The 22,841-nt window shown below is 42.5% G+C and overlaps 2 protein-coding genes across 6 annotated transcripts in view; one reads left to right on the top strand and one right to left on the bottom strand.

The window, feature by feature from the left end:
* The window catches only part of CEMIP2 (cell migration inducing hyaluronidase 2), a 58,845-nt gene extending 47,203 nt beyond the window's left edge, over window positions 1-11,642 (top strand). For all 5 annotated transcript variants that reach the window (XM_083403332.1, XM_083403330.1, XM_083403329.1 and 2 more), the window contains exons 16-24: window positions 518-695; window positions 838-1,053; window positions 3,083-3,294; window positions 4,059-4,238; window positions 6,166-6,385; window positions 7,612-7,710; window positions 9,974-10,122; window positions 10,928-11,031; window positions 11,244-11,642. In XM_083403332.1, coding sequence (XP_083259458.1) covers window positions 518-695; window positions 838-1,053; window positions 3,083-3,294; window positions 4,059-4,238; window positions 6,166-6,385; window positions 7,612-7,710; window positions 9,974-10,122; window positions 10,928-11,031; window positions 11,244-11,440 — 1,555 coding nt within the window. In that variant the 3' untranslated portion in view covers window positions 11,441-11,642. The remainder of the gene's footprint in view (window positions 1-517; window positions 696-837; window positions 1,054-3,082; window positions 3,295-4,058; window positions 4,239-6,165; window positions 6,386-7,611; window positions 7,711-9,973; window positions 10,123-10,927; window positions 11,032-11,243) is intronic.
* GDA (guanine deaminase) overlaps window positions 1-22,841 on the bottom strand; it is a 462,724-nt gene that overhangs the window by 167,768 nt on the left and 272,115 nt on the right. The window lies entirely within an intron of this gene.

Raw genomic sequence — 22,841 nt, 5'->3', positions numbered from 1 at the left:
TTTCCTATTTAACCAGCTGCAGGGGATTCAGCTGTTTGCAGATGCCCTTAGGATAATTAGAGTAGAAAGAATAAGGTTAGAGTTCATAAATTCCTGTATTTAAATAAGGATCATTAGAGATACACTCACTTTAAAAAAAGGCTGAGTGCTGAGCCCTTGAGATAGAGTAGAAATAGGAGTTATATTAATTGGGTGTGGCTATGGCCAGAATAAGCATGCATTGCTTGCAATTAGAACCTAAAAAAAACACAAATACTGTCTCAGCATTGCATTTAAATTCAAAAAATTGCTATAATTTTAAGGTTATGTTAGTATCTTTTAGCCATGAATATTTTATATATACAGCTTAATCCTATGCATGTTTACTCAGAAGTAACTCTCCCTGTGTTGGGTGGAGCTTACATCCTTGTAAGTGCCATGGATATTGTCTGCCTAGTCCATATCTAAGTAAAGAAGTGTACTTGGCTGCTGCAGGCAAAAAGGGGTCTCTAAATATGTCCCTATCTACTTTTAACAGGACGTATCCCATCAGAGGCTTTCAGATTTACGATGGACCTATACGTCTCTCCAAGTGCACATTCAACAATTTTGTGCCAACTCCAGATAGATTCACTAGTGCAATTGGGTTCCTAATGAAAAACACCTGGCAAATTACCCCCCAAAACAATATTTCTCTTGTGAAGTTTGGTGAACAGGTAAATTTTCAGATTGAAGCTGTTTTTCCCCAATGGGTAAAGGATGACTGAGCAATGTTTGGTGGAAATGCAGGGTACAACAAACAAATACTTATTGATAAAGATTATTGCTATAAAATTAATGTTGCTCTTGTCTTTTAAGGTTTCTCTGAAAGTCTTTTTTGGTAAACCTGGGCCTTGGTTTGAAGAGGCTGATCTGGATGGCGACAAGAACTCAATATTTCACGATGTTGATGGATCTGTGACTGGCTACAAGGACACCTATGTTGGCAGAATGGATAACTACCTGATTCGACATCCTGACTGTGTTAATCTCACCAGGTGGAATGGTGTGCTCTGCAGTGGGACCTTTGCTCAGGTGAAAGAGAGGCCGTTGTTAATATGCATAAAACTTGAGTAGCTGATGTTACTGTTTACCCATTTCTTCCAATTTTTATAAAAGTTATAGTAGAATTCTTTATGTCAAGGGATGGGCAGTCTCCCCCCCCCCCTTTGTCTTTGTATACTGTCTTAGTTTCATGATGTTAGCTGCCCTGAGCCCGGCTCCGGCTGGGGAGGGGAGGGTACAAATAAAAAGATTGATTGAGTTGTCTGTCTGTCTGTCAGAGACAGACCAGAAGGTGGGCCAAACCAGAAGCAAAAGTGGCTGAGGGCTGTGTCCCGTTCCTGTCTCTCTTTCTGCCCCTGCCCTTTCCCTTCTTTTCCTTTTGTTGCTTATATGTGCATTAAATTAGACCAAGGGTCACATGACATCAGACTGAGGGCAGCCTGTGGTACTTGGGCCCCAGCTTGTCGTTTCTGATTTACATCCTTATTTATATTCAAAGCTCAGCCTACTGAATGGGTTCTCTCTTTCACACTCATATACCATCTCCCTGCTCCCAAATTGTCCGCTATTTTTAAAACAATGAATAGGAAGAGGGCAAACACTTTCATCAAGTGCAGGATTAGATGTATGAAGACAGAACCAGCACTCGCAGAGAAAAAAGACTTCCTTTATCATATTTGCACAGCTTAGAGGCCGGAACCTCAGAACTCCATTCTCTGTTATCATTTCACACAAATACTGAAAAAGGCATTGGGCAAGTCACTTTATTTTATTTTTTTACTTTAGCTCTTGGTCTGTGATAAAGTACTTCCTTTATTTAAAAAACTGTAGAACTACTATGGTTCCATATAAAGAGTACAGTGTTGTTGTTTAGTCATTTAGTCGTGTCCGACTCTTCATGACCCCATGAACCAGAGCATGCCAGGCCCTCTTGTCTTCCACTGCCTTCCACTCCCTTCTCCTTGTGCCCTCCATCTTTCCCAACATCAGGGTCTTTTCCAGGGACTCCTCTCTTCTCATGAGGTGGCCAAAGTATTGGAGCCTCAGCTTCACAATCTGTCCTTCCAGTGAGCACTCAGGGCTGATTTCCTTAAGAATGGATGCATTTGATCTTCTTGCAGTCCATGGGACTCTCAAGAGTCTCCTCCAGCACCAGAATTCAAAAGCATCAATTCTTCGGCGATCAGCCTTCTTTATGGTCCAGCTCTCACTTTCATACATCACTACTGGGAAAACCATAGCTTTTACTATACGGACCTTTGTTGGCAAGGTGATATCTCTGCTTTTTAAGATGCTGTCTAGGTTTGTCATTGCTTTTCTCCCAAGAAGCAGGCGTCTCTTAATTTCGTGGCTGCTCTCACCATCTGCAGTGATCATGGAGTCCAAGAAAGTAAAATCTCTCACTGCCTCCATTTCTTCCCCTTCTCTTTGCCAGGAGGTTATGGGACCAGTGTCCATGATCTTAGTTTTTTTGATGTTGAGCTTCAGACCATATTTTGCGCTCTCCTCTTTCACCCTCAATAAAAGGTTCTTTAATTCCTCCTCACTTTCTGCCATCAAGGTTGTGTCATCTGCATATCTGAGGTTGTTGATATTTCTTCAGGCAATCTTAATTGGGATTCATCCAGCCCAGCCTTTCGCATGATGAATTCTGCATATAAGTTAAATAAGCAGGGAGACAATATACAGCCTTGTCGTACTCCTTTCCCAATTTTGAACTAATCAGTTGTTCCATATCCAGTTCTAACTGTAGCTTCTTGTCCCACATAGAGATTTCTCAGGAGACAGATGAGGTGATCAGGCACTCCCATTTCTTTAAGAACTTGCCATAGTTTGCTGTGGTCAACACAGTCAAAGGCTTTTGCATAGTCAATGAAAAAGTATGTCATGTAATCCAATGGTAAACAACCATTTTTTTCTTAATTCAAAGTTTTTGTTATCCAAATATATTTAGATATCCTCTAGGCCATCCAGACAACTGAGAGCTGGACTGTTTGCAACTGATGTGGTATAATCTATCCTAGTTTTTACATATTTATTCTGTTTTGATAACTGTTAGGTGTACATTCAGACCCGGAATCCACAGAATCTTACCATGACTATGGTGCGAGATGAATACCCTTCCAGTCCTATGATACTGAGAGGGATTAATAATCAGAAAGCTGACTATCAGCAATACCAGCCTGTGGTGATGCTTCAGAAGGGCTACACAATACATTGGAATGGACAAGCCCCACAGACAACATTTCTGTACCTCATTAATTTCAACAAGTAGGTTGCCTTTCAATGTCCAGTTTTGTTTAAAAATGCAGATATATTCCATGAACTCTCATCTACCTCATAAAGCAATGTGAAGCATGTAGTTCTTTGTTAGTTTTTGAAGTATAATAATGTATTATTACAAACTGAGCAAAACTCTTATCAGCCGTAGACAAACAGCAATGACAACAAAAGGAAGAACACATGGTTTATATCATAGCATAATCCTCATTGACAGCACTAACAATGCAAATTGGCTAGCTTGATTTAATAAATGATTTAAACTTCCTCTTAGATGAGAAAACCAAGTTCTGTGGCACAGGTCATCAGGCTGTCCTCATGTGCAAGCCACATTGAATGTTCCTGTGTCCTTATCAAAAGAACATTGTGGAGCAGAAGATTTTTCTCTTTTGTTCTAATTTTCCCAGCAGTCCTTTCAGAAGTATTATGTTGTGAAAAAATATGCTCAGTATTCACACAAAATGAGTATGGCATGGTGGACAGAACTTTGGAAGGTCTTGGTTTAAAATTATAGCTAAAATAATTCCCAAAGTACTTTGTTCATTCTGCTGCAGCTAATTTTACTTCCATATCTGTAAACTAGGAATTACAGTTGAAACTAGGAATTTTCTTGTTTCTGTGGTAAGGATACTTGTAAACAGTATTAGAAATCATTTTAGTACTATGTGGTCATGCTGAATGATAACCACTGCAAGCAGCAAATGAAAAAGCTTTTATAAGCATATGGTAATGTTTTTGTCACTTTCTGTTTTCAGGAATGACTGGATTCGGGTGGGTCTCTGTTACCCACCAGACACTACTTTTCAAGTAACTTCTGATGCATTCCGGAGGCCTGCACCTCCCAATAGTCTGGAGGATTATGTGTCTGTATCTTCAATGGCGGAATTGCAGAATAGTCGAATGGAGAGAAAGTTTTATTTTGATAACAGCACTGGGTAGATATTTGCCACAAAACCATAATTTGTAGTACAATTAAATGTTCAGTTTTTTAGTATCTATAAAAACTGGATGACTTGGTTTTTTGTCAGTGGAGAGCTATATAATGAATGTAATTCTAAGAGGAATCATCAGGATTTGTGGTTATGTATGCAGTAGTTTATCAAACTGTCAATTCCCCAAAGGTCACTGCAGTGTCGGCTGTTCTGAGTACACAGAAAAATATGAAGTTTACATTCAACAAAGGCTTTTGTTATCCATCTCAGGCCATTCTGGGTAGGGCTTTCCCTACGCACCCAAGGTTTGAATGCACCAGGCTTCCCAGCAAATTGTGCAAACAGTTCACTCTGCACAGAGGAAGAATTGCGGAATACATCTTACTTCTTTCCTCCCCTTCCTCTCTATGTGGTTATGCACTAAAGATGCAACATACAGTGAGGGGGGAAAGTATTTGATCCCCTGCTAAATTTGCCTGTTTGCCCTCTGGCGAAGAAATGACCAGTCCATAATTTTAATGGTAGGTTTATTGTAGCTGTGAGAGACAGAATAACAACAGGAAAAACCCCCAAAACCCAAGACAAAAGCCAGAGATTGATGTGCATTATAATGAGTGAAATAAGTGATCCCTTTGCGAAAGATGACTTAGTACTTGGTGGCAAAAACCTTGTTGGCAATTACAGAGGTCAGACGTTTCTTGTAGGTGGCCACCAGGTTTGCACACATCTCATGAGGCATTTTGTCCCACTCCTCTTTGCAGATCCTCTCCAAGTCAGTAAGATTTCGAGGCTGATGTGTAGCTACTCGAACCTTCAGCTCCCTCCACAGATTTTTGATGGGATTAAGGTCTGGAGACTGACTAGGCTACTCCAGGACCTTCATGTGCTTCTTCTTGAGCCGCTCCTTTGTTGCCTTGGCCGTGTGTTTTGGATTATTGTCATGCTGGAATACCCATCCTCGACCCATTTTCATTGCCCTGACTGAGGGAACGAGGTGCTCACCCAAGATTTGACGATACATGGTCCCGTCCATCATCCCTTCTATGCGGTGAAGGTGTCCTGTCCCCTTAGCAGAAAAACACCCTCAAAGTGTCCCCCTCCATGTTTGATGGTGGGGATGGCGTTCTTGGGGTCGTAGGCAGCATTCCTCCTCCTCCAAACACGGGGAGTTGAGTTGATGCCAAAGAGCTCGATTTTGGTCTCATCTGACCACAACACACTCACCCAGTTCTCCTCTGGGTCATTCAGATGTGCATTGGCAAACTGCAGAAAGGCCTGTACATGTGCTGTCTTGAGCAAGGGGACCTTGCGGGCTCTGCAAGATCCCAGTCCTTCATGGCGTAGTGTGTTACCAACTGTTTTCCTGGTGACTATGTCCCAGGTGCCCTGAGATCATTGACAAGTTCCCCCCGTGTAGTTCCGGGCTGCTTCATCACCGTTCTACTGATCATTTCAACTCCACGAGATGAGATCTTGTATGGAGCCCCAGACCAAAGGAGGTTGACAGTTATTTTGTGTTTCTTCCATTTGCGAATTATTGCACCAGCTGTTGTCACCTTCTCACCAAGCTGCTTGGCAATAGTCTTGTAGCCCAATCCAGCCCTGTGCAGGTCTACAATCTTGTCCCTGGCATCCTTGGACAGCCCTTTGATCTTGGTCATGGTGGCTAGTTTGGAATCTGCTGAATTGATTGCTTCTGTCGACAGGTGTCTTTTGTACAGGCACTGTAACGAGCTGGGATTACAGGTAAGACCTCTCCCTTACAGCAGGTGCTTCTAATCTCAGCTCATTACATACAGTGATGATACCAGGTAGCCTGACTTCTGGCAAATGGCCTCATGGGAGCCATGTGAAATAAGGAATAGTGCCAGCACTGCTGGTTTTGTAATAAAGTGTGATCTGTTCTTTGTTTTTGTGTGTTCATGTACAGGATGCTGTTTTTGTTTCTTCAAGCCAAATACCACAGGGATGGCCACAGTTACTGTTCCTTTCGGGGATGTGAAAGAGTCAAGATTCAGGCCAGCTTTCGGCCAAAGTCTGTCAGTAACTGCTTGACAAAAGCTTACCCAAAGTACTTCCAGAAGCCAACTGTGGTGAAAAAAATGCCCACAAAGACTACGGGCTCCTGTCAGAAATGTGGCTCCACTCAGGTGGGAAAAGGGCACAGCATCAAGAGCGATATGGTTGATTAGCGCATAACCTCTTGCAGTTTCTCCCAGGGTTTTCAACCGTGTTGACAGGACACTCGCAGTCATGAGTAAATGGGGCAGGATTTGAATGTAAGAAGAATGAGGTGGCCTGATGGATCAAAGCAGAGACTGAAGGATGGGATGGATAGAGATGAGATGAGATAAGATGAGAAGTTTTAGGAAATCACATTGCTGAACAGCATCATGTTTAAAATCTCAGCAAAACTTGAAATCAATTGGAAATGACTGCATCTGCATGATATGTATATTTTGAAAGAATAAGAATAGAAGGCCCTTCTAAATTAGGCCAGTGGTCCATCTAGTCTAGCATCCTGTTCTCACAGTGGCCAACCACATTCCCATTATGGGAAACCCTCAAGCGGCAACCAAGCAGGGCTCCATTATACAGGAAGTGGATAGACAACAGTCTCTCTCTCTCTCTCTCTCTCTCTCTCTCTCACACACACACACACACACACACACAGGAGGAGGGCTTTTGCCCTCACATTTCTGTTCATGGGTTTCCCATAGGCATTTGAATCACCATGGTCAGAAATGGGATCCTAGGCTAGATTGACCTTGGTCTTCTCCAGCAAAATTCTTCCCAATAGCACTGCATCATCTCAGTGTTAGCTGCTAGACAGATACACAGGGTGGTGAATGTGCCTGACCAGAAACTGCACAGCTGAACATTATTTGTATGGGAATCCTAGGTGGGATTGGGGAAGAGCAAAGCAGCAGATCCAGCCCTGCCTCCCAACCCTTCCTAGGGAGCAGGTGTGGCTGAGGATCCTAAAGATCTAGCTTGGGGAAAGTTGAGGAAAATAAGCCAATCAGAATCACTTTAATCTTGCCTTTCCATTACGCTTTTGAGGCTTTTGTTTTTTCTTTCTTTCACATTTCTCTGTGCTGTGCTGTTTTTTTCTGCGGTGTGTTTTTGAAGCTTTCCTTTTACAGGAAAAAAAAGCTTTTAATGAACTGAACAACTTTTTAAAGCTTCAACAGGAATATAAGGTTTTCCATCTTTTATTGTATGATGCTGTACTTGTGAATATACTTTTTCTAGTCCTCACCCAAATCTCAACACAGTAGGCTTCTGTCACCTGACATTCCTGTTCTAAGAGAAAAATTATACACTATACACTCATATAATGGCTACTTTTAAACATTAATTGTATTCTATTCAGGTGGCATTTACCAGTGATCCTCATAAAACCTACCTCCTTGTGAAAATTCAGTCTCCAGACACAGTTGAATTGCAAAGGAACGAAGAATCTTATGTCTCAGTAAGTATTCTTGCAATCTTGCTTTACCCAAGCCTTTATTAACATCATGCAGGAATGCCATTACCTGTGTAGGTGTTTGAAAATGGATCATTTAGGAACAAACCATATCAGCATAAACTTGGGGGGAAAGAATAAGAGAATAATTTGGCATCCTCAGCATTCCTGTTATTTGCAGCATCTTTGCATATTGATTTGTTTTCAAAATACCATTGGTAAAATTTAAATTTAAAGTGTATAATAATGATTTAGAATAAGATACACTCAGGTTTCTTGAGACGTATCCCAAATTCAATCAAGTAGGAGGCAATGTGTGCAGAACCAGGTATACACATGACTGAATACTGGGTGTGGGCCAGCACTATAAAATACTGGTTGCACTGCCATTGCCATCGCCAACCTTCGAGTCTGCTTCTTTCTTACTTAAGGACTCTCATAAATCCAGAGGGTTTCAACTCAGATCTTTTGGTATTGCCTTGGAACTCTTGTATAATTCAGGTGATCAATATATTTATTGCAATATTCAAACCAGATTAAGGGACATTGAAAAACAAAAAATTGAGTCAGGTGTAAATAAAATTTGGTTCCCCAAGTTCTATGATTTAAATCCAACAGATAACAGGGTCACTTATATTTCAAAAATAATAATTCCAGTCCAACACAGGGCCTTTATGTTAGCCCAACTGAACATTTCCCCCTCAGCTTTTGTCAAGGGCAGATATTTAAACATCCCCAGAAATTATAGACATTGCGGATGTTTTTTGAATGTGCCAGACACTGTAGAACATATTCTTTTCTGCTGTCCAACCACCTATGCAAATGCGTGCTGTCCCCCATTTTGGGTAGTCTGACATTGTGGCACAGTGAAAACACCAGATTCTAATCTGTCTGACATTAACCTGGAAGCAACTGCAAGGGGGCTGAGTTCTTGTCAATACAGTGGTACCTCGGTTTAAGGACAACCCTGTTTACGAACGATTCAGTTTATGAACTCCGCAAAAGTGTCCTGGTTTGTGAACTTTACCTTGGTCTAAGAACGGAAGTCGAATGGTGGGAGGGCACTGGCAGCGGGAGGCCTCATTAGGGAAGGCATGCCCCGGTTTAAGAACGGACTTCCGGAATGGATTAAGTTTGTAAACTGAGGTACCACTGTACTATTTCTTAAAGTGGTGAATGTCAGTAGTGTGCTGGGCTTCTTACAATTACATGTTCAGAGGGGTGTGGAACCTGTGGTACTCCAGAAGTTGCTTTATCTTTATTTATTAATTACCCACCCTTCACTCTTCAGGTCCCCGGGAAGTTGCAACACTTAAAACACAATATTGCTGCAACTCCCACCATCCCTGGCTGGGCGGATGAGGTTTGTGGCCCTCCAGGTGTTGCGGGACTCCGGCGTCCCCACCTCTGCCTTAAAACGATGATTAGAGGATAGAGTGCTGTCAGTGGCTGCAAGCCATGAAGGCTGTGGGTGGCCCTCATGAGGCAGACCAGAGTTGCTCCTGAGCTCAAGTCCTGAGTGCAGGTTTCCCACAGGCATCTGGTTGGGCACTGAGAACAGGAGGCTGGACTGGTGGCCTTTGGCAGGATCCAGCGGGGCTGTTCTTACGTTCCTAGATGGCTGAGATGGGGATATTTACTTCAGCTCTAAGGGGTTAAATGTAGTGATGAAAAATTAGTTCTGGTTTGGGGCCAAATGTGCGGCTGGGAAATGAAGGTCTACACGCATCAGAGTTTGAAGGTTAGAACTGAATCAGTGGGCAGGTAAATGCACTTGAATCTTTCAGGGAAATCGGAGGAAAATAGAGTTGCAGCATTAGCATTTTTAATTGCCTTAACATGGCAAACTGAAGCTTCCGAGAATGGTTCTCTCTCTTCTGATTTTTAAAAGGGGCTTTGAACAACTCTTTCACTGATGACAGAGATGGCCTTCCTAAGGCTAAGCGAAAGAATAATTGGAGCTCTGTAATCACTGGATCAGAAGCCATTATTACAGGGCCCAAAGGGGGTTTGTTGAAAGGACATGGATATGTGTCAGTAGAAAACAGGAAAGCCCTAACCTGAGGGCCATAGAAATCTTATCAGCAAAGATTTTGAAGGAAAAGACTAATTCATAGGAAATTGTTCACTGCCAGGAATACACTATTGCCATCTGTAAGCCAAATGATGATAAATGCAGTGGAACTGTGAATTTACAGCAGATTATTGTATTTACAAATTACTGGTTTGGGGAACGGGGGAGTGTGATTTATGAGGTCTGTAATTTCAGGTCAGTGGCATTAAGTTTCCCTTGAGTGCTGAGGGTGTTCTTACCGTAGTCATTGATGCCTGCACTGGCAAAGTAACAAAGGAGAGATTTTTCTCTGAAGCAAACGTAAGGAATCTAGAAGAATATGTCAAAACTGGAATTCCTCAAAGGTATGTGATACAGTATAAACACCAGCTTGAAAATAGCATTTTTGTGGGAGTGGCATTTAAGCTATTTTGCATATCTTTTTAAAAATGCACAGAGGTGCTTCTTTTCATAATACTTAAATGTTTTTCAGAGAATGGTGCTTAAGGTACCTGTGTCACTGCTATGAATTGTTCATATCACCTCACTTTCTGTGTTTGAAATTAAGGAAAGAACTCTTGTACTCTGTTACAGTGGTACCTGATGCGAACGGGATCTGTTCCGGAGCCCCATTCGCATCCTGAAGCGAACTCAACCCGCGTCTCTGAGTCGCTTCCACGCATTTGCCGCTTCCACGCATGCGCATGACGTCATTTTGAGCGCATGTGCGAGCAGTGAAACCTGGAAGTAATGCGCTCCATTACTTCTGGGTTGCCGCAGAGCGCAACCCGAAAACGCTCAACCCAAAGCTACTTCACCCGAGGAATGACTGTACTTAAAAAGCGGGTGGGGTAGTAGGAGTTGTATTCCAGGGCACATCTTGCATGTGCTAGAAAGAAATCTAAATTCTATGTCCCTAAAAGCTTGATTCTGTAACTTTTGCAACTAATTCTGTTTTTGTTAGCCATATAAGAGGACCAAGTCAATAAACATCACTGAATCCTCATCTCCACAAGGCTATGATGTCACCAATTTTAACAATTTTATATGCTGCCTTTCCAAAGCAGCTTACAACAGATATCTACTTAAAACATGATACTTTTTTTAGTGGCAGTAAATCAGTGTTATTCTCTCCCCTTCAACCTTATCCCTTCATTTTCTTTCTCTCAGGTCTATAGTTGTATTAAGCACCAGAGGGAATATAAAAAACCTTAACATTTCTCAAGCTTTAATGACCCTGGGAGCAGCAAAACCAGCAAATCTTCACAACAAGGGTGTGTTCTTCTTTTTACATATTAAAATGTGCCTTTTCCTTTTCTAGAAATGGAATGCAAAAGATGCTGTGCAAGTTTCTGTTTCATATTCAGTGTTGATAAATTTTCAAAGTTTGCTATGATATTGGAACAGAACATTTTAAATGTTGAATCCGTTGCCCATTATTGATGATGTGTATTCTGTTCTGAAACATGCATTTTTCCTCTTTCAGGGAGCATAGGCTTCTTTGGGTTCAGAGGGAACTTCAAACCATCTTGGATCAAGCTATTGACCAGTCCTGCAAGACAGGGCCTGGGCCAAATGGAAAAGTATATCCCTCTGCAGCTGGAAGAGTACAGCTGTGCCAGAGCAAATACTAGCCGACGGAAAGATTTGGAACTTCTAAAGCAGGCTACAAGAACACAATAGAAATTAAGGTGCATATGCACACTGAAGACAATGTGAACTAATTTATTTATTTTATGGGATTTTAACGTGTACTATTACCCAAGTACATCACTTTGCTGTTTTTGATATGGACATTTGCCTACGCTGAATGCTTGAATGCCCATCTGTGCACCTTTTGGATTGTACAAAATATTAAAGAATTAAAGTATTTGTTTAAAAAACAGTTTTTGTAAGGGGGTGTTATTTCAATGTTTGTCCTTTATTATAAAAAGCCTTTTGTCTTCTACTCATTTTATATATATATTTTGCATTTTCGAAAGGAGAACATTGGAAGTGTCAGTCATCTTGAAGGATGGATCAGAAAACATAAAATCTTATTTAGATTGGCTGAAAGTCTTTAAAAACATACATATATGTTTGCAATGTGGGTGCCAGTTTATATGTCACAATTTGTCACTTATTTCCTTTCTTTCCAACTGAACCGTGTGGTCTGCATCTATGTACAGTGAACATAAGAGCCTAGGAGCTGATGGAACAGGCTATGAGATTTTCTGTTCTTTTTTTATTATTTAAAAGTTTATATCCCACTTTTCAACATGCAGGTCTAATAGTGGTTTACAACAATAAAACCACTTAAAACATAAACTTAAAACATAAATTAAGCCTCCAGAATTTAACGATCCCAAACGCACAAAAATGTAAAACACATGAAAAGCAATCGGCGTGCCAAGGTCTCCTGAAATAAACAGTTTTGACCTGGCATCTGAAACTTTGTAGGGACAGTGCCTGTTTAACTTCTTGTGGGGCAGAGAGATATAGAGTTGGGCCCACAACACTGAACCCACAACTCCTCATTGGCCCATAGAGGCCGATAGAGAAGCAGAGATTTCCCTGTTTCCACGACATTCTCTATTCACATGGTAATGAAATGAAATGAAATTTATTATTACAGTTGGAGACCAGCTCGTAAAACACAAATTGAACTAAACAAGCAAAACAAACATTTAAAACAATATAGAACAATGGATTTTAAGTTTAAAAATGTGGTAGGCATATAACACACAAAAACTTTAAGATAGACTACCATAGAGAAATGACCCAGAGTCGCCCGTGGATCAGAATTTGGGAATTTTCTTAACAAGCTAGTTAGTCACATGGTATGTTTGAGTATGGGCCTTCTGATGAGGTGGGCAGAAAGCTATCTTTTACAATGCATGAATTTACTCCAAGGTTGATTAGTTAGCCAGACCTTGGATAGCTTCATCCAGTTATAGTTCATGTCTACTAAACAAATATTAATGAATACATTTGCTTTCCCCTTCACTAGATGAAGGAGCATTAAGAAAGTTTAAGTGAAAATATTTAGTAGCCTCTTCAAAAGTTCCCATGTGGTGACTCACATGGCTCCCACTCACATGGTTGGGTTAGAAGAAGTGAAGGCAGGTCTGAAGAGGAAACAGACCACAGCACAAGAGGCCTTCTGGGTGGAGGGCGGGAAAGACGAACCAGGCAACTACCGTCCAGTGAGCTTGTACCAGGAAAGGGCCTAGAACAGATCGTTCAAGCTGGTCTGTGAGCATTTAGAAAAGGGTGCTATGATTTCTAAGGCCCAGCATGGGCTTCTCAAAAATAAGTCATGGCAGATGAATCTCCTTTTCTTTTTTCTTTTTTGATGGAGTTACAAGCTTGATGGCTCAAAGGAAAGCTGCGGACATAGTGTATCTTGATTTCAGTACGGCTTTTGACAAAGTCCCCCATCATATTTTTGGGAGGAAGCTGGTAAGATGTGGGTTGAGCAAGGGAGTTATTAGGTGGATTTGTGGCTAGCTGACATGACAAAATCCAGAGTACATATCATTGGTCCCTCTTCATCCTGGTCAAAAGTGACAAGTGGGGTGCCACAGGGTTCTGTCCTGGGCTCATTGTTGTTCAACATCTCTAAAAACGACTTTGACGAAGGAATTGAGAGGATGCTCATCAAATATGCAGGTGACACCAAACTGGGAGGGGTAGCTAATGCTGCAGAAGACACAATCAGGACTCAAAATGACCTTAACAGATTGGAGAACTGAGCCCAAGCTAAGATAATGAATTTTAATAGGGACAAATGTAAGGTTCAATGGGGTTAGGACTGCAGGTTTAGCCACTTCTCTTTTACACTGTTCCATAAGAGCTAGTAGTGCGATTCTCACCTGAGATGCATTGTATGCACACTCCCCTCCTTCAAGAAATGTCTGCCCTTCTATAAGACATCACAACCTCTTGGTGATACTACATCAGTCATCAGTTTTTAAAAGTTTGTTTAAAGACTGCATGGTGTGTACCCTTTTCTCAGTGACGCCCATGCCCTCTGCAAAAAGCCAGTTGGCACCAGACCACGCAGGAGCAGCTGGCACAGAAGCACTTCGGACAATCAAAAGACTGTGGGAATAGGGACTGTTGCATCCAAAACTAGACACCCCCACCTAACAAAGCTCAGTTCCTGATCCTTACTAAGCTTTGTATGAATCTGCATGGGATGTCATCATAAGTAGTAGCAGAACTTTGATTTTTTGCTGAGGGGAAATGAGTGAGCAAAAAACTCAAATTCAAGAAACAGAAGAATAAGTAAATAAGAAGAGTCCTGCTGGATTCATCTAGTTCGGCATCTGTTTTCCACAATGGCTAGCCAGATGCCTCCAAGAAGCCCCCCAAAGGCACCAACTCTTAGCCTACTCCCAACCATTAATCTTCGGTATGTACTATCGGTATGTACTATCTCTGAATCTGGAATCTTTGCTCAGCTGCCATAGCTAATAGCTTTTAACAGACCCATCATACATTAATTCTTCTTTTCAAACATTGTGAGTTTGGTTCATAGAAATTCATAGAATCATAGAGTTGGAAGAGACCACAAGGGTCATCGAGTCCAACCCCCTGCCAAGCAGGAAACACCATCAGAGCACTCCTGACATATGGTTGTCAAGCCTCTGCTTAAAGACCTCCAAAGAAGGAGACTCCACCACACTCCTTGGCAGCAAATTCCACTGTCGAACAGCTCTTACTGTCAGGAAGTTCTTCCTAATGTTTAGGTGGAATCTTCTTTCTTGTAGTTTGTATCCATTGCTCCGTGTCCGCTTCTCTGGAGCAGCAGAAAACAACCTTTCTCCCTCCTCTATGTGACATCCTTTTATATATTTGAACATGGCTATCATATCACCCCTTAACCTCCTCTTCTCCAGGCTAAACATGCCCAGCTCCCTTAGCCGATTGCTGGTTGCAGCCAGTGCTTTTTTTCCTGGGGGTACGCAGACCCCTAAACATTTTGTGAATCTAAGTTTTGCCTCATTGAAGGGCAGTATTTCAATGAGTAGGAAAATAAGAGGACCCCCTAAACATTTTGTTTAGAAAAAAAGCACTGGTTGCAGCAACTGCAATAGGACCTTCATTATACAGTAGTACATACAGCACAATGAGAGATCAAAAGTTCAGTTAAACATCAGCTCAGGTTAATTATCAGTGGGTGCACCGTGCTGAAATATTTTCTTCTTCTATAACTGGGAAGGGGTGTTTTATAAAATCTTCAATCATGTTTGCTCCCTTCACTTCCAGAAGGATGAAATTATGGACAGAAGCATCTAGAGCAGAGTTTCAGCACAGAAAGCTTACATGATACTAACAAAGTCTGGTCTATCTAACTGACCAGTGTGGCTTTTTCTGCTTGTGCTCCCCTTTGTTTAGGATATCCTTGAGCTTTCCCCTGCTGATAAACTTTGGCTTCCTCTCAGGAAGTTCCATAACTTGCTCCAGTTACTATCTTTTCCTTACTTCCTCTTTATCCCCTCCCTTCTCCGCAAACCAACCACTCTGTTTTAAAAGCAAAGAATAAGATGATGTCACATAAGTGTGGTGCTCATATTTGAAATGTTTTAAATTACTGTTTTAAATCATTGTTAAGATTGGGGAGAGGATAATGTTACAACATGTTTTTATACGGAGGCCACCTTGGGAGGAATTTGCCCTAAAAGTCAGTCCATAAAAAGTTGAAATAAGTACTGATTAATCTGATTTATTCATCATATTTTTGCTGCCCATCTGATATTATGTAAGTGGCACTTTTAAAGTTTTCCCTTTGCACTTCCCCTTTTCAAAATATTTAAATTACCTAGGGTAAAAGGGTTTTAAGCTAGTTTTGTGATTTATGCATTACCTGATAAAAAACGGATACCAACTGTTTGCTTGAAACAATTAAAACTAACACTATAGTTTGTTGCAATGAAACAGACCACTCAGGAGCTCAATCCAAAACCCTGATCAAGCAGCTCATGTGCTTTTGCCATGTATCTCCTCAGCGACAAAGGGGTATTTGTGAAGTTATGGAAGGTGTGAGGAAGCTTTGGCACCCCAATGTTGCCCAGCTCATGCCCCCTGCAGCCAGCATGGCCAATGGACAGGGACGATGGGAGCCGCACTTCAGCAAAATCTGGAGGACCAAAAGCTCCCCCCCCCCACCTGGGTTACAAGATTCACTTTGGCTGGTCCCCTCCTACACATGAAAGGAAGGCTCTGTCTGAAGACAGACTTCTAATCCTGTGCCCACTTCCCTAGGAGTAAGTTTCCTTGACCTCAGTAGGGCTTACATACATCTGAGAAGACATACCTATGAGTGTGCTGGCTTGTGAAATAATAAGTGCCCAGAACTTTATGGGAGCAAAGCCTGGTAGTTGCTGTGCAGAATGTTTCTTCATGAAGTGGGACGTATCCATGCCATTTCCTTGATATAAATATTGAAATAAACCCACTATGTGAGCTATTGTGGCATATTTAAGGTTAATGTCAAAAACATTTTATTCTCCACAATGTGATATTTTACCTAGAAAGGCACACATTAGGTCTTTGTGTTACCATGTCATGAATTCAGTTTTAAGAGTTTATGTGAAGCTAAACAAATTCCACATTAAATTCCACTTTAAACCAGATTATTTTGGAGTAAATAAAATATACTTACTACCTCTGCATTTTCTTTTTTTAAAAAATAGTGATTTTTATCCACTCTGACAGCTTTTTTTTACCTTTGGGCATTGCAAATTTATGTGCCCAAGTTATATACTAAAGAAGCTCAAGTGGAATGTGGAAGACTCATTTCCCATCATTCTTGCATGTGTGCAGGAGCACACTCTGGCTATGCACCCATCACATGCAGTCACAGCATCCTCAAGGGAGGCTGCAATGAAAGCGTGAATAGTACCGCTAAATGCCAGAAATTTATCCCACACTCCTCCAGAGCCAATTAACACAATAAAGCAATCTAATGTTGTAGATGTTGAGCTTCCCGTCAGAGCCACTAGACAAGCCTGTTAGCGTTTTCTGTCTTGAATAGGGAGTTTGTTAAGCGTCACATTAGGCTTGATTTGACGGCAGCTAGGCAATAAGAATAAACAGCACTATTGATTTTAGAAAACATTGATTCCTTGGTCTTGCTTTCAATGGTCTTGCATGTGCTACACATTTCCCTGCCAGACCTACATAATTAATGTGAACCATTTAAAAGCAAGTACAGGAGATTTCATGACACCTTTGTTAAAAGTTACACATGAGTCTCCTTCAAAACCAAGGTTAGTAAGTTAAACAAACATTAATGAGCATGTGCTAACAGATGCTGTTTATGGGGTGCAATAAAATCTAGAGCAGAACAAAGTATTCAAGTGACGGCTGGTGCGTGCAGGATTCTATAGATACCCACGTTGTTCCCCACTTACCCCGCGAGGGCTTACAAGGCAGAGCTGTTTGTTTTGGAGCAAAACCACTTACGCTTAGCTATGGGTTAGAGTAATTCCCTTTCCTGCTTATCCCATCCTCTTTTCTTGCTTAGCAAAATGAGACTGACCTATGCCTAATACAAGTACACGACATTACTTACTTACTTACTTACTTACTTACTTACTCTCTCTCTCTCTCTCTCTCTCTCTCACACACACACACACACACACACTTGACTAATTTTAAATAATTTTAAAAATAAATGATGCCTGTCATGGGCCAGGAGCAGCAGCCTGCTGAGCTGCAGCCTGAAGGAGCAGAAGGCGAAGTGACTTCACCTGCTGCTGATGAGAGCCAGCTGGCTCCAGGTTTCTTAAGCAGGGTTTCTGGCCTCAGTTAGGTGTTGGAAACAACATTCATTGTTCCTGGCCAGACCTTGCTGCTGCTTGTGACCTTGGAGCCTCGACTTTCTTGACCCTCGGATCATCTGACTACATGAACTGAGATACTCCTGACCTTAGGACTAGGCTGGACCTTGCATAGGGACTCTGCCTCCAGGCAAGTACCCCCCTGAGAATTGGCTGGTTAGCTGGCTTCTCCCTCCACTGAGCTCTGCTGTGGCTGGCAGCACAGGTCTGCAGCAATGCCTCTCCCCCTATACACAAACAATTCTCATTTTAAACGCCAATGGGCAGCTTGATATTGGGCGGTTTGCTTTTATCAACACTGTTTGGAAGCCTGTCACTCAGGTTGCGTCTGGTGCAGCCAGAAAGGGGGACAAAGGGAGTACTGATTTTCAGACAGTTTCAGCTGGGCCAGTATAATTTTATTGAAATGATGGTCCTCCCAAGTTCAGGAGCAAGCTTTCTTTTTAAATATGTAACACCCATAAATTGTGTTTGCCTGTGATTTGACTCCTGCAGTTTGGCAGACATAAATGGGTGCTTCTCAGGGTTGAAGATGGGCAGGCTAGTCCCATGTGCCCTAGGAAGAGCAAGGAACATGGCTGGGGTCTGCTTTGTGTCCTATGCATTACTTTGCATAGAGACTGGCCTGTTTGTTTTACAGAATAGAAGTAATTGTGGGGAAGTGGGAAGTGGCAGAGTTTGGTGGTTAGATGCCCGGTAGCACCAAACAGGATGGTGTTTCATCTTTGTATTGTTTTTGTAAGGGCCTCAAAATCCATGTTAGCTGGGATGCTGTTCTCTGGGAGGTCGCCAATGCATTGTCCTTTCCTCAGGAAGTCAGTAGTATCCACAAGTAACTTGGAATATTGGTGGCATCTGGGCCATCAGTCCAGTTAACGTTCTTGATACTGCTTGCCTTTGGGGAATATTCAGGGGCGAAGGATGGAGAACCAGCACCACCTATTGTGGGCTGTTGGGGGCGGGGCATACCGGCCGGTGGGGCATGTGCTTGCGTCATATGTACGCCGCATGCGCAAAACTGCTACGTACGGTGCATGCGTGTGCGCCGCTGTATACGGTGCATGCATGGTGCTGTATGTAGTTGGGTGGCTTGCCGCCAGAACCCACTGTCGTTGGTACAATGCTCGAGTGGCGCTGTGCATGCGCTGCTACGTATGACGCATGTGCGTGCACTGTACGTACGACGCATGTGCACCATACATAGCCCAGTTTGCCGACAGTGCTGTACGGTGTCATACGGATGACGGTGGGATCCCTCCACCACTGCTGCAGCCGCAAGCAGAGGATCCTCCACACGTGGCTGCAGCGGTGCGATGGCAGTGAGGCAACCCCCCCCCCACGGGGTGCCTTGTCACCCCCCTCAGAGATGGCACCTGGGGCGGCCCGCCTCCCACCCACCCCTTCCTCCGCCACTGGGAATATTGCATCAGTTTTCCTATGTTCCTTTCACACTGCAGGACCTGCAATGTTATGACACTATGGCTTTTTGACCACTCTATGAACAGGTCATGCTAACCTTCAGTCATACCAGTGGGACTGGTGTAACACAACAAATGCAATTGGTCAGCTTCCTGTCCCCCACTTCTTCCACACACACAGCCTCCTGTTCCCCCATGAAAACAGCAGGCCCCGAATTTTATCACTTTACTCCCACGGTTTTGAGGGTTAAGGGGGCTGTAAATTGATTTTTTGTGGAATCGAATAACACGGAGATGAGTGTTATATTCCATTAGTTTTCCTGAAGTGCCTTTTATGTCATGTGAAAGTTCAAATATAATACAGAAATTAAAAGTTAGGGAAATGCTGAGGAAATGGAATAAACTGCTGTGTGAATGCAGCCTTTGTTAGTGTGTGTGTGTGTGCGCGCGCGCGTATGCATGCAAAAGAGAGAATAAATATACTGGACAGAGTAAGGACTCGGCAAATACATAAACTCTTGAGACAAAGGCTCGTGTCTGCAAAGGTCACTACACTCCAGGAGGCAAGAGTCTATTCCTGGCAAAGTTTCCCACCTATCCTGAGTGCTCAACAGTGAATTAACTATTGCATGCCCTGTTGAATCCATCCTCCAGCCTCCCCATTCTCTGTTCCCTTTGCCTGGGCAGGGATGGAAAGCCTGGAGCTTTCCTGATCTTGTTGGGCTACAGTTCCCATCATCCTTGCCCATTGGCTGAGACTGATAGGAGTTGGAGTTCCACAACCCCTGAGGGCAACAGGCTCCTTATCCCTGGCCTAGGAGGAATCCTGCTACAGGATTATTAAACTGTTATTAAAGCAGTTGTTTACCATCATCTGTGTGTGGTCCAAATCAAATACTTATTTTGTGTACCTATTCTTACATTTCTGTCCCACATTTCCCCGAAGGAGCTCAATGTGGCAGACATTTCCTCTCCCTCGTCTTACAAGAGTCCTGTGAGGTAGGCTTGGCTGAGTGACAGCGACTGATTCAAAGTTACCCAGAAAGCTTCATGGCTGAGTCAGGATCTGAACTCTGGTCTGAGTCCAGCACCTGGGCACTACGAGACACTGGCTCTTTATTTATGGTTCAGCACACAGCCCCCCAAATTTGCTATTAACTCTTCCCTGCTCATGAGTTGATTTATTTAAATGAATGTACATTTCTAAAGTGTCTAAGCTAAACAACAGATGGGTGTAAAAATTAATAGCTCAAAATTAAAATGCAAGCGACATCCATTCCCCAAAGATGTTGCAAAACTTCATTATTTCTTATGTCAGGCACAAAAATTGTGAACCACATGTAACCCATTGCCCCTTAAAGGAAATATTCAAGCATCATTAGAGTTCTGCACAATGATACCAGACAAACTGGATAGAGGGAGCAAAATGTAGAAATTAATCCATTTTAAGAGGTAAACTATTTAGCCCAGCCAGCAGCTAACATGGTAACATGGCAGTACAATCGCTTGTATGCAAGGCACTCCCTTGATGTTGCTGAATATATTAACATAACCAAGGATTAGGCTATGCCAAGAGTTTACTACATGCTCTGTGATACATGATTCAGCTGTAAACAATTCACTTATTATTATTATTATTATTATTATTATTTAAAGTTTGTATACTGCCTTTCATCCAAAGATCTCAGAGTGCTTCACAGCATAAAAATACAATATAAAAGCATAAAATACACAATGAAAACAAGAACCAAAACTACACAAACCAAGAATACCACAAACACATTTCACACAGAATGTTCATCAGCCCAAGGCCTGGCTGAAGAGGATTGTTTTCACCCGACACCTAAAGGTACAGGGAAGGGGCCAGGCAAGCCCCCCCCCCCCCCCGAGAGCATTCCACAAACTTCATAAATGTGTGTAAGATGTCACTGTTGAGCACCCCAGTCTCTTGTACTTTTTAAAAAAACAGAAACAAAACAGAATAAAATAAAACAAGAACAGCTTATTTGTCTTACCTTCCTAAGGGAACTTGAATAATATGTGTGCCTGCGAAGGGGAGAAAGGCTGCCTGCACGCCATATATTTAAAGCACATCTTCCTCCATATAAGCCTGGGAACTGTAGTTTGTTAAATGTGTTGAGAATTGTAGCTCTGTGAGGGGCAAACACTTCCCAACACTCCTTGGGAGGGAGAGAGAAGGTGCTTTCAAAGTATGGTGTGTACACAGTCAGAGATTAGTTCCGCCATCCCCTGCAGCTCCAGGAAGAAATGTTGAGATTGCACAGTTCATAGAATCATAGAATCATAGAGTTGGAAGAGACCACAAGGGCCATCGAGTCCAACCCCCTGCCAAGCAGGAAACACCATCAGAGCACTCCTGACATATGGTTGTCAAGCCTCTGCTTAAAGACCTCCAAAGAAGAAGACTCCACCACACTCCTTGGCAGCAAATTCCACTGTCGAACAGCTCTTACTGTCAGGAAGTTCTTCCTAATGTTTAGGTGGAATCTTCTTTCTTGTAGTTTGGATCCATTGCTCCGTGTCCGCTTCTCTGGAGCAGCAGAAAACAACCTTTCTCCCTCCTCTATGTGACATCCTTTTATATATTTGAACATGGCTATCATATCACCCCTTAACCTCCTCTTCTCCAGGCTAAACATGCCCAGCTCCCTTAGCCGTTCCTCATAAGGCATTGTTTCCAGGCCTTTGACCATTTTGGTTGCCCTCCTCCGGACACGTTCCAGTTTGCCAGTGTCCTCCTTGAACTGTGGTGCCCAGAACTGGACACAGCACTCCAGGTGAGGTCTGACCAGAGCAGAATACAGTGGCACTATAACTTCCCTTGATCTAGAGGTTAATGAAATCCTAATTCCTCCCTCTTTCAGAACCATATTTTGGCTCATCCTGGGATCTGAGCTGCACAGTTATAAAGCCTTAGATATTAATTTATCTTTTTGTTTAAATAACAGATGAAACATAACATTTCATTTTATTTTGCAAGACCCCTGAAGCAGAGAGACATTGCAAGCTGCCTCCCTGGCCTCTCAATGGCCTCTATGCTGAGAGTCAGCTGCAGACCTCACAGTTAAAGCTTCCTAAATCATTGCATTCCCAACAGTATCCTGATGAGTTTGTTACTGCCAATTAACTGCCAAGATTCTGTCAACAGTTTTAATGTGCTAAGACCCTTTGGGGACTTCACATTTTAGCTAATGGCTAAAAGGGGAACAGTGAAGGAAGGGAAGCTGCAATCTTGGACGGAAATTGCCAGTTGCAATAACAGCGACCCAACTTGTTGACAGCCAGGAAGCTTCCAAAGAATGAGTGTGATGGTGAAGTTAGGCTGAAACTCTTCTTTTCAAAGAGAGAGTGTGCAACAAACACAATGGATTCTTGTAAATGAAGAGGCTTTTTGTAAACAGCGTCAAAGCACAAAGTGTATCACGATGTTGCAGCAACAATGAAAGTGCAAGAATACTCAGGCAGTTACTGGTTTCTTCCTCTGTTTAACCACTATGTATCTTAATGTGAAATTGCTCTGAAACAACAGCCAGTGCATCTTTCAACACAGGCTGTGACAGATCAAGATGCTTTTAATTTGCTTCTTTGATTGGCCAGATGAGTATTATCAGACAGAGACTATTCAAAGAGAAATGTGTTCCTGTGCAAGCAGAATCATAGAATCATAGAATCATAGAGTTGGAAGAGACCACAAGGGCCATCGAGTCCAACCCCCTGCCAAGCAGGAAACACCATCAGAGCACTCCTGACATATGGTTGTCAAGCCTCTGCTTAAAGACCTCCAAAGAAGGAGACTCCACCACACTCCTTGGCAGC

The sequence above is a fragment of the Podarcis tiliguerta genome (genome assembly GCF_965153285.1).
Source record: "Podarcis tiliguerta genome assembly, chromosome: 11".
Lineage (NCBI taxonomy): Eukaryota > Metazoa > Chordata > Lepidosauria > Squamata > Lacertidae > Podarcis > Podarcis tiliguerta.
The sequence above is the reverse complement of the archived record's forward strand: the minus strand, read 5'-3'. Positions and strand labels throughout refer to the sequence as shown.